This window comes from Haliotis cracherodii, unplaced genomic scaffold (genome assembly GCF_022045235.1).
Source record: "Haliotis cracherodii isolate W230 unplaced genomic scaffold, xgHalCrac1.p SCAF_6, whole genome shotgun sequence".
Lineage (NCBI taxonomy): Eukaryota > Metazoa > Mollusca > Gastropoda > Lepetellida > Haliotidae > Haliotis > Haliotis cracherodii.
The window spans coordinates 37,477,701-37,496,140 of record NW_027266319.1 but is presented as its reverse complement, the minus strand read 5'-3'; the positions used below and the strand labels follow the sequence as shown (position 1 = coordinate 37,496,140).

At 39.4% G+C, this 18,440-nt stretch overlaps 1 protein-coding gene across 1 annotated transcript in view; it reads left to right on the top strand.

Moving 5' to 3' along the window:
* The first annotated feature begins 601 nt into the window (after positions 1–601).
* The window catches only part of LOC139446410 (receptor-type tyrosine-protein phosphatase epsilon-like), a 32,567-nt gene continuing 14,728 nt past the window's right edge, over positions 602–18,440 (top strand). The window contains exons 1-6 of the mRNA XM_071227737.1: positions 602–638; positions 10,488–10,551; positions 10,688–10,807; positions 10,894–11,121; positions 14,972–15,157; positions 15,517–15,654. Of these exons, the coding sequence (XP_071083838.1) occupies positions 630–638; positions 10,488–10,551; positions 10,688–10,807; positions 10,894–11,121; positions 14,972–15,157; positions 15,517–15,654 (745 nt within the window). The 5' untranslated portion in view covers positions 602–629. The remainder of the gene's footprint in view (positions 639–10,487; positions 10,552–10,687; positions 10,808–10,893; positions 11,122–14,971; positions 15,158–15,516; positions 15,655–18,440) is intronic.

Below are 18,440 nucleotides of genomic sequence, written 5' to 3'. Positions count from 1 at the left end.
TTGCGAGTCACCTGAACCCTTTCAATCAATTCAAAATAATACTCCCATTTTTTTCTGAATTGATGCACGCCAGTTTTAGTGAGCTACACCAAAACAAACCTTGTCATTACACATCAAAAGCGTGTATATTTGTCATTGTTGTCAATATCTGCATAGGATAAAGCAAAGCTGGAAGTATTGTCATGTTACATAGGGCTTGGATTTAGAATAGGAATGTTTCTACATTTTTCAAATTATGTTTAAGAGTCATCTCTTTCGATTTAAATACTGATTAAATTGCTTGATCTACATTAATTCGTGAGTTTGTGTGTGTATGTGTGTGTGTGTGTGTGTGTGGGGAGGGGGGGGGGGGACTTTGAGATCGTTTAGCCCACATTCATCCTCGCACTGACAAGTCTCAAAATGTATAAATGCATAGTTGCGCAAGTGACCTTATTCATATGGACTGCAAGATAACGGGTGTATCCAGGCCATCTGAGACTTGAGATACAGGTTTTTTACAATCAACCCAAAAGCAAACAACGTTTGCCTCGATTATGTGAACCGTACCTGCTTCACTCAATTCACTTCCTGGAAGCCTACACACGGACTCCTGTACATACACTGTATAGAAGATTTGTGAGGTGTTGATGGGAGAGGTGAGTACTGACAGTGTTCTGTTCATTTTGCTGTAATCCGTTGTGTATATATACAACATGCCATATCCTTAGTTATTGTGGTTCCCATTTGGACTCAATTACAGTACTTTCGAAACTGTAATTCACGCAATTGAAATATTGAATATTGCCATCATCATCTATGTCGAGAGCCTTGTCGTCCAGATGTCATGTATTTTTCCATCATTATTATGACTGGACACGAGTGATACTGTGTTGTTAGACATACATGGTCGAAAGAACAGGGGGTACTTTATGTATATAAGTGATAGCTCCTCATGTGACTAATACACATACATCGAATTAAGACATTGTGTGAGATTATTAGAGATTATCATAAGGCAGTTTCAAATCATGTCCACATCACCCCGAGGGTCGAAACTCGAATTACTTATCATAACATTCAAATTGTAACAGTTGCTGAATAGCTTCATGTCGCTGTCGGTTTTTCATTTTCTTCACATGGCCCTTTCGCGTCCGTGTCATTTTAAAATCTGGCTTCAGTTTTGTCCATAATACCATCTAGCTCCATAATTTTGTTTGCAAATGTACGCAATGCTATTTCACCTTTGGAAGACATTGTCAGGGGAAAGCGAGCCGAGCAGACGACTCACACAAGGACGCAAATCCAATTTTCTTACCATCCGGGGCTGATCACCCTATTAAAATGCATTGACAAGCCTCATCAGCATTGAAGTTATATATGTCTATATCTTTGGTAACTGTGCTTTTCTACAATGTCCTGCACAAGCGTACATTGCACCTAGCTTCATGGACAGCTATTGTAAACACTACATGAACTACACGGTACACTATGCCAATCGACCCGTGAAGATTCCGGGATAGAATAGGTCTTCAGCAACCCGTGCTTGCCGTAAAAGGTGATTATGCTTGTCGTAAAAGGGGACTAACGGGATCGGGTGGTCAGGCTCGCTGACTTGGTTGATGCATGTCATGATATTAATCACTGGATTGTTTGGTCCAGACTCGATTATTTACAGACCGCCGTCATATAGGGAACTCATTGCTTCACTCTCCCATGTACACCTTCCTGAAACATCTCACTTGACAATTCAGTTTGAACCTGTACTGATAGGATGCGCAAATTAATACGTTTACTCGGGTTCTTTTAAGTTTTGTTAATATGAGAAATATGAAAAACAACGACGCACTGAATGAGTGAGTGAGTGAGTTGAGTTTAACGCCGCTTTTAACAGTATTTCAGTTATATCACGGAGTGCACTGAATGAAGAAGGATGACCGAAACATTTTAATGTGTCTGATCTAATGTATCCCCGATCTGGAAGTGTCATGTTGTTGTTCATGTATGTTTGTTTGTTGTTTAACGCCGCATTCAGCAGTATTCCAGCAAAATGACGGCGCTCTGTAAAACTGGACCAAATAATCAGGTGATTGATATCATGAGCCTTGTACTACGCAGTTGAGATACGATGACATGCATCAATCAAGTCAGCGAGCCTGACCACCCGATCCATTTAGTCGCCTCTTTAGGTTGCTGAAAACCAACTCTAAGCCGGATCTTCTCGGGGGTTGATCATAGGACATAATTATTCAGTTGTTTTACCTATTTTATATCAATTCGTTTCTAATCTGATGGTATATCGTTATTGAAATTCCATTTGACATCAACAGCTGATTGTTTCGTTTCACAACGTGTGAAGATCAGAGTTAACATAAACTAGTTTTAAACTAAGAAAGGTCACTCAGTCTTTCCTGTAAATTAGTAAATGCGAAGTGTTGGGTTCGGATGTAATAGAGATTAACGCCGTGTTCAAGATCATATCACTTATATTGCAACGTACATGTGTTTGTGGCTGCTTGTAATCATCTGGACGTATGCCGATTCTATGGTGCTAACCCTTTCAGAACCATTATACGCTGAGCCTACCAGTCCTTGCTTCATCATCTTAATGCCGAACGCCAGGCAGGGAAACAATATGTACCATTGTTTAACAATCCTCTGCCACGTTTACCTTGTGAGAGTTACAGTTTTGAAGTGAGACCTGCTGAGAGATTTTACATTTGAATTGTAACCCCTAGGTTTTACAGTTCCATTGTATAAACAGCCTTTAATATGAATATAATGTTGAGTTTGACTGGTGAAAATTTGATGACGTGAATCGAACATGCAACCTCACATATAATGTTTGCATGCTGCACGTGATCTTTCTCTCGCCTGCTGTGATCGAATTAGTTTTATACCGCGACGATGCTATTGTTTCACTGTACGGTATCCGGATGTCGTTGCGGGCTATAGTTATTCCCGCGGCTGTGGTTCTCCCCAACGATGGGGCAGGATACGCACATCCTTTCGCGAACACCTGGTATCATCTCTATTTGATAGCGATTCATAAACACATGCTCATGATTTAGTCAGAATCGTACAATCGACTCTGCCTTTCATAAGAGATTTCCTTTGAATAGGGAAAGGGCTTTGTCGCCTTATTTACATGTTCAACCAAAAACTCGGAGTCTTACACTTTACGTAACGTATTTTGATATGGTGCAAGCAGAGGATCGAACCATCCTCTCCAGGTAGAATCTCTATCCAATTTTACATCATGGAAGAAGTAGGTAAGTGCGAATAAATTAGGAAACAAAATGAGGGATGTGCTATTACGATCTCCGTGACGAATGACGCTCCAACATTACACATATATCCTTGTGTACGGGGGAGTTGCATGATAATTGCATAATAGAGAAATGTGTACTTAGCCTTTAACTCAAAGGTTTGCATGTACAATTTGAGGTTTCCACATTCCGATCAAAACTCAAGTGACAGTTTGTTGTTTAATCGTCTTGAGGTTGCATGGCACGATATCTTATTAATAGCCACTTGCTAAAAAAGGAGACCATGTCAGAAGCGACACAGTTATATGAAGGGTACACAACCTAATGTGTATGGGCTGCCACAGCAAAAAATCGGGGTCAGCTTCGCCGTATAGGGAATAATGTTCATCACTGACTACAGGAATCTATAAAATATGGCCATTACGCAATGGCAGTATCTTTCAGATACTACAAAGTGATATTGCTGGAACATTAATAAAGGCGGCTATAAAACTGGTGTCCCCCGCCGTCATATTGTTGTAATAATGCTAAAAGTAGCGTAAAACCATACTCACTCATTCACATCCACATGCTCCAATGTTGATCCCAACGTTCCAGATATGAAGGTAAACCGTCACGATCGTATACCATCGAAAGTATATGGGGTAATAACATTTCAACGTTCCAAATTTTAAAATTAACCCTCAACAATCAGTCTGAATATCATACTTAAGAGAGTGAGTTGGGTTTAACGCCGCTTTTAACAGTATTCAAGTTATATCACGCGTGTCATATGGGAGGAAAGCCCAAATTGATGCAGGCCTCAGACGTTTACCATGTTCGGCAACTGACACCCACTATTTACAAGTATAATCGCGTATGTTAAAGTATCTTTCCATACCATATTCGACATTTGTGTACCTTACTATATTTGTCAGGCTCGTAATATTTATATCAATGTTTATATAGACCAAACAAAAATATGCACAGAAAAGGCTGCACGTTTGTTACATTATACATCATTTTCTGCGTTGATCCATACAGTGTACATGTGTATTCGTGATCTAAAAACTTTATCCTTTGTGCCACTGTCTGTCATCTTAATAAGGGAGTTACTGCTTAGTAAGATGATACAAGAAATGTGATTCGTCATACATGTACCGACTGTAAAACATAAATCAACCGCCTAATCCCATGCTCCTTCTGCAAACGTGATCCTATCAATGTACGCAGTCTATAATTGAAACAGCTTGACGGTATATGAGACGGAAGTATCCCCACGTACACAAACATCCCATCCTGTCGTTCATTGTCATCTATATGTAATGATTATGATACATCATGTCCACAAGTGGTTGTTCGTGAGATTGGTATTTTGTTTTCAGGAATATCAAACATGCATATGGTTTATTTTAATAAATCCCAAAGTACTGTACACAGTAAATCTAGTAGTGTTTATGATCAACATATACATATTTTCTTTAAAATATATATTATAAACATGGTGTCAACGCTTTGTATAGATCGTGTGCACTGATTTGCACCTGGTTGCTACCCTCATTGCGCCAAAACGTATTGAACCGCCTCCGAGGTGTTGATGGTATAGGTGAGTATTGTTTGGCCAAACGTTTTTAATATGTATATGATTTTATAATTTGAAAGAGAATGTTTGAGCCTTCCACCAGTGAGGCGGAATACACTCACGGTTGCGGGAAATCTGGTATCATCACTATATGACTGCTTTTAGTATTTTTCTTAGTAGATTTCTTATGATCATGGAAATGATATTTGTCGAATATATTTGCATAGACACGTTTTCTTCATCTGCGTGATATATGAATAATTCCAGTAAATACAATATATGTGTTTATTTCCATTCATATCACAATAAATATTATATTCCTATACTTATTTGTTCTCCTAAATCAAACTTTCACCCCGTAATATAAAGAGGCTTTAAACCACATCCTAGATTATTTCTGGGAAACATGTGGCCCATTTGTAGAAGCCATCAGAAGCCTATGATTGCTGTTTCGAAACCTTTAAATTCCTCTGATTGTTTCGTTTCTTGATTTGTCAGCACCATACCCGTGATCGCGGGTTTCACGATGAAGTTCTAAAGACTCTGCGCCTTTACGGTCATAGCAACTGCTGTCATATTTCACTACCGGTTGCAATGTGTTCCAAATTCGTTCATTATACTCATACAAATATTACTATAAACTTAAATCTCTTACAATTTTGAAAATTTTCAGTTTTTCCCGAGTATCCCCTTATTTTGTATGGAAGAGTATATGATGATATTTGTGTATTTGTCAAACAACCTTGAAAATTGTAAATACTATCTACAAACACGACGATGTTTACAATCTGAATGTTTCAACGGGTTTGCCCATCCCGCCATTCACTGACAACCAGGACATTATCTGGACAAATTGTTGAATCAGGACAAGATAATACGATGTACAAATAGTAGGTTACGTTTTTCCTTTACGTTTTTCCTCATTCAGTACTCAAGAGAAGGACAAACATGTCTTCAGTGCATGATGGACGGAAAAGCAGATTATTGCTAGTCTTGTTTCTTGTTTAACACCTAACTCAGCAATATTCCAGGGAAATGACGGAAGTCTGTAAATAATGTAGTCCGGACCAGACAATCCAGTGATTGACATCATGAGCATCGATCTACGCAATTGGGAAATGATAGCATGCTTTAACCAAGTCAGCGAGCCCATCCCCGATCCCGTTAGTCGCCTCTTACGACAAGCATGAATCTAATCCGGATCTTCACGAGTAGCAGATTATTGAGTAAGATAGCATAATGTTATTTGTATTACTCTATATTATCAATGTGCGTTTTGTCAAGCAAATGGACACACTCAACACAAAATGTGTGTACCACTCATGAAAAGATTTAAGAAATCGTCTGGAAACGTGGGTCATTCAATTAGCCCATGTAACATTGTGTTTTCACTTTATTCAAAAGAAGTGCCAAGACCACATAGCCTTGACTTGCAATATGACGCTTGAAAATTTGAAAGTGCCACTTTGAAGATCTAGCTGGGTGATTATAATGCCAGTCAGATTGCATTTAACATAAGCGGAAGCAAGGACAGACATTAATCTGTTTGAATTTGTGAAGTCACAAAGTATGTTCTTCTCATAGAAATTTGGATATTTTTAGCATGACATGTTTCTATTACAAAATCATTCACAACTGATGAAGTTGAAATCGGATATGGTTACCTTACGGCATACATATCAATTGTCTAGCATGTTTAGTGCGTGAATAAATATGGTTTAACGCAACGTCGGACAGTATTCAACGGCATTTCGTCAACCTTTTTTGTGAAACCCAAGAGCGCCGTTAAAGTGTTTACAAACCTAGAAATATAATCTGTATGTTTGTGTGTAATAATAACCTGGCTACAACCAATGCCATTGGCTTTGAAAACAAAAGAGCCATGATCGCATTACCAAACGGACAATATATATATATATTCACACGCAAAAGAAATGCAAGTGGTTTTAAGCAAATAGGTATCAAACACGGAACCATAAATGTATACGAGTTTTAGCATGTAGTGAAGCCTGATGGTGTTATCAATATTTTTGGTTGCATTTCGGAAGCCCCGAGTAAAACGCAACATAAAAAACGAATCGCCAAAACGCACCATTTCAATGATTATGTGGGTATCATGCAAATGCACGAGCTGTCACGAATTGTAATGGGCATAAAACTGTGGCCGATTCTTGGACCTACAACTCCTTGGTCAACAATGCCACGCCTAATTCAAATTCAGAGAAACCAAGCTATCGGACGTTTGGAAGCTGGAGAGTCTGTCCAAGATGTTGCCTGTCATTTCAATGTTAACATAATCACAATTTACCGTCTCCTGCATCGATACAATGCTACACAGATCACAGATGACCTTCCTCGGAGCGGTCGTCCTAGGGTCACCACACCTCGACAAGATCGGCAGATTACCCGTCAACACCTGCGACATCCGTTCCTAACTGCAAGTGAAAGTGCTCGACAGACCTTAGGAACACATAATCGACACATTAGCCGGGACACTGTGATCCGACGTCTCCGTTCCAACAACCTCAGATGGCGCCGACCAGCACGTCGTCCTGTTCTCCAACCACGGCATCGACAAGCACGACTCCAGTGGGCACAGGGTCGTCGCAATTGGCGTCATCGTGAATGGAGGCGTGTCATCTTTTCTGATGAAAGTCGCTTCTGTGTCTTCCATGCAGACGGAAGAGTCAGAATTTGGCGGCGTCGATGTGATCGTTTCGCTGACAGAAACGTTGTGGAAAGGGATCCATGGGGTGCACCTAGCGTCATGATATGGGAAGAATTGGACTTAATGCGAGACATGGACCCATGTGCTTTCTGAATGTTGGTCAAGGTCGGGGACACGGCGTCACTGCTCAGCGGCATATCGACCAAGTGATCAGACCCCGAGTTGTTCCATTTTCCCACAACATCAACAACACATTTTCCAGCAGGACAACGCTCGTCCCCATGTTGCCAGAGCTACCATGGCCTTTCTGCAACAACACAACATCCTGGTTCTACCGTGGCCAGCCCTCAGCCCTGATCTGAACCCCATCGAACACTTGTAGGATTAGGTTCAAAGGCGTCTGCACAATGTGCGCCCAGTCCCTACAACTGCCGATGAACTACGCACAGCTGCTCTGGATGTGTGCAAGAGGATCCCTAGGGCCCTCGCAAATCGTCTGATTCACTCACCACAGGAGATGTGTGGCAGTGAGCAATGCTAATGGTGGTCACACCAGGTATTGACTGACATTTTGGGTATTGACCCGAAACTGTGTAAGCCCTTAACATTTGAAAAAAAAACGAATTATGTCATCTGCCTTTTAATCCATCAAACTGTCTTCAGTCAATTTTTTGTCAATCTTGCCCAATTAGTATTTCTTGCCTTTACTGTTGAAAATAAATAACATGTATACTGCATACTCGACTTTCTTTTGCGTTTCTTTTGCGTGTGAGTATATATATATATATATATATATATATATATATATATATATATATATATATATATATATAATCATTCCTCCATGATAACATGGCTCTTGACACAGTGAAGTGATATTGTGAAGTGCTATTGCTTTAAAAATTGATCTAATGAATTTGAGAATTTTGCAAGTTATAAATACACATGCACAAAAGTTAAGCGCCACCGTATTCATAGTCTCTTGATTTCAAGTGTGGGAATCAGAAATACGAAATATGATGATGTATGACTGAATTAGGCTTCCATAGTTTCATGAACCCAAATTTGTCCAGATACCACAAGGAAAGCGTGCTTTACGTGTTGCTGCAGTTCCCCTACCCTATAAAAAGTGAAATTCAAGTTTCAGACAACTGGTTGCATTTTGCTCCTGTGTGAGATTCCCCTTCCAATAGAGGTTGAAAATCAACCAAGGTGAGGAGAGAGTGAACGAACGCTGAAAGATGGCAAGTAATAGGCATGGAAAATGCTGGCATGTCATGCAGGGCCATTGCAAGACAAATGGGTCGTCATCACAGTGTTATCACTCGTTTGATTGTCAAACATGGTCAAACCAATGATGTCAATGACAGGTATAGGTCTGGTAGGCCAAGAAAGACCTCTGACAGGGAGGATAGACGTCTTTTCAGGATTAAACGACAAATGTTTTCTTTATATTCCCGAGGATCGAACTCTCAACCTTCATATCTGTACCCCAGTGAGTGTACCACAAGGCTACCACGGTGTTAATAAGCCGCACTGTTTTTTAGAATGTCCTTTTCAAGATCCGTAAGCCAGCAACAGATATTTTACGCCCGTTTCCTAAGTTTCATGGAAAGTATGTTTCCTTTTTCGGTTCATAAGTTAGATAAAACACTTCCCCTCGGGATTTTGTGATATCTAAAACCGTTATCCTTGAGATGTGTGTTTTAAATGTGACAAGAACCCTTGGGTTGAAATTTAGTTTGGGGATAATTTTAAGGTTCAAAATCGGTTTATAAGTTAGATAAAACACTTCCCCTCGGGTTGTTATGATATCTGAAACCCTTTCCCTAGGAAAATCCCTCGAGATGCGGGTTTTAAATATCATAACAACCCTCGGACGTGTTTTTCCTACCCATAAAACTACTACATACAATATATTACCAATCTATATCCATTTGCTATGTACGACTGCAGATAGATCGAGGCGAAATAATATCAGTTTAAAATATTTTGGCCGATATCTAGACTTTCGTTTGATGCCCCGGATGTGTCATAAGTGTCCCCTTCCAAGCGTTTATTTTAGCACTCAAACAAACCGGCAGGAATATTTTCATCCCAGTCTAAGCTTCACTCATTTAGCCTTTCAATCGGGCTTTGACTGCTGCATGTCATGCGTCGTTGCTCTTGGCACATTGTATTTTCACTTTATTCATCAGAGGACATGCCAAGACCACATAATGTTGATTTGCAATCTGACACTTCGAATATCTGGTCAGGTGATTATAATTTCAGAAGAAGTGACGGACAGAAGTATGTTTGAATTTGTCCAAAAAATTGTTTGTAGACAGACCAATTTCTGTTAGTTTTCCCAGTGATCTATTGTTGAACCCTATTCCTAAAGATATCGATCCGGGCCCTCAACTTTCAAATCTGCTGTTGGCAAGAAAGAAAGAGAGCTTCCGCTTGGCGAGAACAATATCAGGTTTTATCAGATTTCATATAATTTCATTTTCTTTTATATAAATGGTTAGCTTAGTATAAGAGCTAAAGTCTAGAATAAAATAACGCATGTTGATATTGCTTGGGCCATAGTTTCTTTGAACTTCATCGCAGCATATCGCGTTAATTAGCGTGATGTGTAAGGGGGGGCCAGAAGTAATTCAAGTCTTGATTTACCACTTTGGTGAAACCTACCAGTACAGGTAAAGTGTTGATAAATCAAGAATATTACGAGGGCGAACCGCGATTCAAATCTACAATCATATGTTTCTGTCATGCTTAAGGGACACAACTCTGCTTCCTTTCCATATTAGATACATATTCATAGAGATATATACTCTTTGGCTTTCATAATGGTATAGCATAATGAATATTTTGTGCCCTCTTGTCTTTTGACAGAATTATGTTAAAATCTTCTGAATTCTGAATCTCCTGAAATAATCGACGCTGCTGATATATCTGCTATAGGAAGACACTCAGATTCGCTATTTATTGTGTAAGTTTCCTATTCCTTTGTCCTTTTATTTAGGAATCGGACATGGGTGAGTTCTGGATGGGACTGCTTGCTGTCTGTGTCACCGCGACCCTCACTGGTAAATATTTAACCAACCTGTTGGTATGTTTCACAATTATTTTCAAACCCGATCAATATTTTAACAGTTATGTAAGTTAATGTTTGAAGTAGTAATCGTCACTATCAATCAAGTAGTGGTACCTTTATACAAACAGATGCTGAGTGTCACTGTAATACCACGGGTGCCTGTGCCGTGTTCCCCTCCACTCCCTGTAGCCAGGTCGGCAGTCCAGACAGATGCCAGGAAGGATGGTACGGTTCATACTGTCAGAAACGTGAGTGTGAGGTCGATGCGTAGATGTAACACTACGAATACAAGTCCCCGAGAGTTGTGATACTGATTATGTATTTATATTTTCAGAAAATATTGCGTTGGGAAGAACATGCAACCAGAGCAGTACATTGAACTATAACGCAACTAACTACGGAGCAGGACTTGCTGTAGATGGCAGTGCCACCACAAATGCCACGAGCACGCCACTAACATGTGCCCATACAAAGCAAGAAAGAGATCCCACATGGACTGTTAACCTGAACACATCACGTCCAGAAAGGATACAACACATCAGACTCTATCTACGTGACAACCGTGAGTACACACATATATAAAGAAATAGGCTTGACACTAAAAGAAGGGATTGTGTTGAATTGAAACGTGTTGTCTTCACAAATGTTAATGATAATTTTCACCATATCATAGACAGCCTAAAGGTTTACGGCAGTGTCCGAGACCAAAGAAAATTGATAAAAAAGAGAGTGAGTGAGTTGGGTTTAACGGCGCTTTTAACAGTATTCCAGTTATATCAAGGCGTGTCAGCTTAATATGGGAGAAAAGCCCGAAGTGATGCAGTTCTCAGACGTTTACCGCTTCGGTGAAACCCACGAGCATGGGTATGGTGCTGACAAACCTAGAACATAATCTGGGCGAACCGGGATTCGAACCCACAATCATAGGTTTCTGGTGTGCCCAAGGGACGCAACTCTACACAGCAAATCGCAGCGCCTTAGACGACTGGGCCACCCGTGCCCCCTGATCAAAAAAGATATCAGCGAACCAGAATATTATATTAGCATATCAAATGTGTGATTTTTTAGGACTATGTACGCCCAAATGACTAATCAAAAAAAGGTATCAGCGAACTTGAATGTTATGTTATTTAGGGTATACAATTTGCTGAGGCTAGGAAAAAATGTAATGGCAGATTTTATAGGAATAGTTACAATCAAACGGATTACTTAAAATGAGTGCTATAGTTTCATTAACCAATAATGCATACGACAAGGTATAGTTTCATCAGAAATATGTTAAAATGGGAAAAAGAACACTAAACAATGGGAGAATTTACCAATTGTTTTTTTAAACTAAGAATAACTAGTATCAATTACAAAGTCAATATATCTTGTAATGCAAACATTTGCTACAGCTAATGTATAGGTTTACAACAGCACTTGATAATGCACTTTACTGTGAAAAACTAATGACTGACCAGTTGGCAAAATCCTGTCCTGAGTGGTTGTATCCAAAATACGCGCTTGCATTCTGGAGAAGTAAAATATTTTGTAGACCATCTAGACTATCTTCCTTCCACTGGCTATACACATGGTATGCTCATATAAGACTTGGCAAACAACTTACATGTATTCTATCAAAAGCTTTCTGCAGAAATTATCAATGTAAACCCAATTCAACGAAACATTAGTTATGTATTTAATGATTTAAACATTTAACACGCACTAAAAAAACTATTCCACATGAATTCGGAGAATTTGGCATGGGAGCTGTTACATATTCAAATTGTCATTATATGTCACTTATATTCCTAGCTAGGTAATTTATTCATTTCAAATCCTGGAACTTAGGAAAAAACTTATTGTGTTTCTAATTACCAGAAGATTTAAGGCTAACTTGAATGTGGAATTGAAAGCGCATACTTACAATCTTTACACTGAAACTAGTTGTTTCAAAGGTGCAGGGGCCATTATTGTGTAATTGAGGGATATTCCAATTCATGGTACTTCTCTACCCATTACTCCTTCAGTGCCACATAGTTTGCATTTACAAGATAACTTCACAGAATTGTCTATCTTGATTCGTATCAGTGTGTGACATCTCTGCTGCCTGTCACAAACAGTGTGTGCCCGGATTTGAATACGTCCACATTCCTTGAGGTGCGCGTAAACTAGGTTGGGTGGTAAGGCTGGGTGACTTTATTTGGGCCTTGTTAATAATGTCAACAAAAGGTTTATCTTGGTAAGAGTCGAATATTCATACACCGTCATGGCGTATGCTGCAGAATGTAGGGCAACAAACAAAACCCAAATATCACAGCAACTTCATTTGCGAAGTTGATTCTGAACAGTATTCATGCATGATACATTAAAATTCTTGGATTTTATATGGAAACTAGATTATCAATAGCCTGAAACATAATAATCTTTTTGAAGCATTTTCGTTGTTAAAATCTCCATCCATCAGGTTATTAATGGTAGGTTTCGTATCACCTGACTGTTATTTCATCGTTATTATTTTCTTAATGATGTATTGTGTAATCAAACATACCTTTCACACGTATAGAAGAAACGTTTACTGAAAAAAAATCAGTATATGTTATACATATATTAACACTCAAACAATGTCAAGCAATTTATACATCGATTCACTTTAAAATGTACTTAACAGTCAGTTATGTGAAACGATGATAATTCAGGTATCATACATTTTCCCATCAACTATGTGTCCATGAGGGAAGATGCCTGTGTCATTGAAAATGTTTAACTTCACAGACATGGGTAATCAACAAACACAAAACGTTGATTTTTTCCATTAAAAACTGAAATAGATCATGACATGCTTGCCGGTGTCACGAAATATATTCGCCCCCAGAATAAAATCTCCCCCCGGCAAACTTATACCAGGCCCGCCCCTCTCGAAATAAACTCTTCCCAACCCTACGAAATAAAATCTCCCCCCAGAATATTTCCTCCACCGGTCGTTTTATAAATACTTGCCATGCAGTTCAATAGTTGAGGGCATTGCCTAAAAGTTGGGCCGGGCCGGGCCGGGCCAAGATGGGTCAATGTGTTATTGGCTAATTACTTCATTATCGGCGATCATACCTACATATACTGAGTCAAATTAATAACTTCACATTTTTAAAAGTAGTCCCATATATGATATACAACGGACAAATGTATCAGAGAAGGTAATTTTTAATCATTAATGTCCAAAGAAGGATTTAAATTAACGATGGTAACCATATTTTGTTCCAAGCACCTACGGTATTCGGTAATAACATCAAAGTTTAAATCATAAGTCCCAAGCACGAGAATCTGATGGCACACAAGTTCAGTAGCGTGTATGGCCACCATGTGCGTTGACAACTGCCACACAACGCCTCCGCATGGACCTTGTGATGCTTGTGAACACATGATTGGGAAGACGACGCCATTGTTGCTGCAAAATGGTACCAAGATCTTGCAAATTCTGTGGTTGGTTCTGGAGAGTGCGCAGACTTCTGCCAAGAGCATCCCAGATGTGTTCGATGGGATTGAGGTCGGGAGACCTTGACGGCCAGTGCATGACGTTGACCGGTATAAAATCTTCGGGGGGGATTTGTACGGGGGAGAGTTTATACCGGGACACCGGTGCCAACACTAAGCGATTACGAGTCAAGGTAGAGCATAATGTATTACGCACTGGCGCAATCATCCGGACTGTTCATTTGGTAAGTTTATTTTCATATCCGCAAGTTGAGTCATCACAGCGGAATGCATATAACTTCGTAATTTTGATCTATAGCTGGATGAATGGGGCATTCATGTTTTTGATGTTCAACGGAAGTTCATCGAACTTTCTCATGTAGGTAGTTAAATGTATGGGACTAAAAGCAGTGGGCTTGTTTCATTAAAAGTCAGAAATAATGTCATAAGACTTGAAGTTATATCATTACAGCCAAATTCTATATATTTAAAGTAGTAGGTGGGATGGAAGTTTTATCTTTTAAGAAATGCCATTAACCCTCATAATGAAATACATTTTCGTTACTCATTTTGTTAACAAGAGACAACGTATTTTATATGAGTGCCAGATGAAAGTTATTGTTGATACACCTTTTGCCCCAGCCGAAGTTAATGGAATAAGAAGGGTGGCACATAACGGTTCCGAGGACCATCTTGAAAAGGCAGTGAAGAGCCTGCCACTTTTTCAGCATGTAATTTGCATTGCTGCCTCATTAGGTTTCAATATTTCAGCTGAAGTTGATCTTTTGATCCGGATAGTTTGAAAATCACATAGTATTCACAATGACAGTTAACTCTTAAAAGAGTTTAAAGTGTCTGCAATAGAACAGATGTATTTGTGTAGACGACACTATACTATATTACAGAGTGTCATCAATTCACGTAAAATATTTATGACATTTTTCATTCATTCCGTAAAGTCCAGGAGAGAAGCAACGGCATGGAGATACTTGTGGGCAGCCAGATGTGCTACAACTGGTCGTCAACTGAACATCCTCCTCCTACAGCTGACGTCACCTGCCGCCAGCCACTGACAGGGAACACCGTCACTATACGGATACCTGGTTCCTCGAAATTCCTTACTTTGTGTGAAGTGCAAATATTTGGTATGTTATGAGATACCTTGGTTCTGATATTTAGAAAATTTTATCACCTTGTAGGGGTGCAGGATTTTCGCAATTCGACATGAAGAATCGATTTCCATAAATGAGAGACCATACTTCATTCATACGACATCCCCAAATATTTGGTATGTTATGAGATACCATGGTTCTGATATTTAGAAATGTTATCACAAAGAAAGGTGCAGGCCTTTCGCAATTCGACATGAAGAATCGATTTCCATAAATGATAGTACATACTTCATTCATTTGACTGGTTAATGTTTTGCACTCATTTTCAAGGTTTACAGCTTTCTACAATAGATGTATCATTCATATAAAGACTATTGTTTAACGATGTTCAGTTTGTAGTGATGGCTGGTTTTCTGAAGATTGTGACAAACAGTGCCGGTGCCTTAACAGTTTTGATGTATGTGACAAGATCACTGGTCACTGTTCTAGTGGATGTTTCCCAGGATATAATGGTGAAGATTGCCAAACAGGTATGTTATGAAACTTATGTTCGATAAAGACCTCACACATAATATGATATGTGTGTATTTTTCAATCTTGTTCGAGTATGTCAGTGATACGGGTACGTGTGCAAACAGATGTGTCTCAGGGTCAAAATGACAAAAGAACACTAAATAGTAAGGGTAATTCAATTAATACCATATGTGGTACATGAGCATTCCAGTTAAAAAGTGTTTATTTGACGCACACCTGCAAGTACATGTTATGTACAAGTGTTACCGGGAATGGGTTCTACAAGGAATATGAATAATCCCTGACACTATAATTCTGGTATTATGTGGAATATGCTTCAATCTTTCACGGAGTATACAGTATTCATGAAAAGTTATGGGACTGCACATATTATATTCCCTGAATTAGTATTCTCCTCTTTCGTCCGACTTCAACTAGCTGTATCAGACACACACCTTCAGCTATATGGCGACGAGAACGTTCTATAAGATATATAATAACTGTCATTTGAGGATTAGATTTGGCTGTATCACCAAGGCCGTAGTTAACTTTAATTGACCGGGGGGGGGGGGGGGGGGGGGGGGGGGTTTCCAGTGGTGTCAGTTTGAACTCTGGATAAACAGTTAGTAAGAGACTGGTATTCCAAGTGAGTGCCAAGAAAATAACAGTTGAAACACGCAATTTAGCCATGATTGAGCATAAAGATGCAATAGCCAAGGTATAATCCAAAAGTAATCGTCCACCACAACAGTAACAGTAGTATACTGCTACAGCAGACGATAAGTTTGAGCCAATCAGTTTACTGATAGAGGTGACGTGACTAACATCTTGACTACTTCCGGTGCTGTGAATGGTTACTATTCCTAATTAAACCTAACAAACTAATACATATTTGAGTTCTGATTTATTTAGGCGCAAATGTCTGTTCAGTGTGATAACATTAACAAACTATGTCTAGACAGCTTAAGACAGAAAGAACCAAATGTCAAACACCACAACCTGTAAACTATCAGTTTAGACCCCTGACACAGAAATTAGACCCTCAATATCATATCAGTCAACACAAATTTAAACAAACGGTGTTAAACTGCCCTAGAATGTGATGCTATCTTTAAGGTGTCAGATTTATTTATGTTTCTGGCAGCAGTTTGTGGGACTTTTTGGTCACTTCGAGGGGGACACTGGGGACTGTCTTTTATCCAATTAAAACATGTTTACAGTTGTAGCTCCTCCTATTTTAAGTTGGATATAGGAAGCTTAGTGATCAGTGATTGCAGGAACCCATATTTTTGTGAATGACTTCTACCCTGTGAGAGAATATTTTGAGGTCACGTGACTTCAATAAACATGTTCTCAAAGCTTCAACAGTGCATGGATGGGTTATACTTGGTATTATTTTGATAAATTGACATATCTGGAAATGGGAAATATATGAAAACATTACTACATGTTCATATAGAATTTGTAATAACAGGTAGGTATAGAGCCCAGGATTTTTCACTTGAGACGTCACCATGGGGATTTTAGCATTGAATCTATTTATAACCTGTGTGAACAACCACCCACCCCCACCCCCACCCCCCGGCTACATTAACTAGACATACCTAAAGACGACTGATCACACCAATTACAGTGAAACCTATTTAAACACAGGTGAAATTAGTCGGCGAGGTAGATCAACGAGGAAAGAGTTACAAAGAGTTCATTATCATGATGATGTAAACTATATAATAATAGCTATAGTCCATACCATACACTGCCTCATGAGTTGATGTCAACAGAAACCAGTCACATCCGTAGAACGATGTAGCTGGCGTTACTGTGGAAGTGGTATCAAAACTGAAAGTCACATTATCGGAACCGTGTGCGGCCACCGTCTGAATGAAAAAACGGGATTCATCACTAAAGAACACTCCCTGCCATTCACGTCGAGTCCAACGCAGATGTGCACGAGCCCACTCTCAACTTTGACGTCGATGACTTTGGGAAAGAACTTGCTCAACACATGCCCATGCTATCGCAGCCGATTTCGAACAATATGAGTGCTGATTGCTGGGGGGAAAACGATTTCGTAAATGTGACGACACAATATAGCGGTCTTGTGCTGGTGTTGTTACACAAGGAGTCCGATTCTTGGACGATCAGTGGTTACTACAGTTGCCTTGTAACGCTTCCTCGCTTCCCCAAGTCACCCTAACATTCACCCATACGACATGTGACTTGCACGACGCATTTGCGTTTTTGGCATGTGTTTAGGATTGTAGTTGTCTCGTTTGATAATGCTCAATTAACCGTGCGGGTTTGATAAAATATATATATATATGCTGTTCTATAGCAATGTGCTGGAGGGTTGAAATGTATACCATTTGATATATTAGACAGCGTCGTTGTGGACAATGGTGAATATCAACGTGAGGTAGTAATGTCCTTCCAAAAAGATGTCGGAATTTTAGATAAGTCTGCTAATAATGTTGTTGGCTATATATCAAGAACTCATTTCGGGACGCAACATCGAGCCATACAAAGCCCAAATAAAAAAAACTCTAAAAAGGTGTGTATAGGAAGATGCGAGCGTACATGGGCTGTCATGTGACAAAGATGATCTTTCGATGTTATGTGCGAACTACTCTCAATATTAAACAGGCAAAATGGCGGTGAAAGGTATATGAATAGATCATTGAATATCAGTGAAGCACCAGGTGTTCGCGAAAGTGTAGGCATGTCCTTCTCTAACGGGAGCACCCTCCACTGTCAAAGCCATATTCGTTTTAGCATAACGTCCTTAGTTTTGTGGTAATTTCAC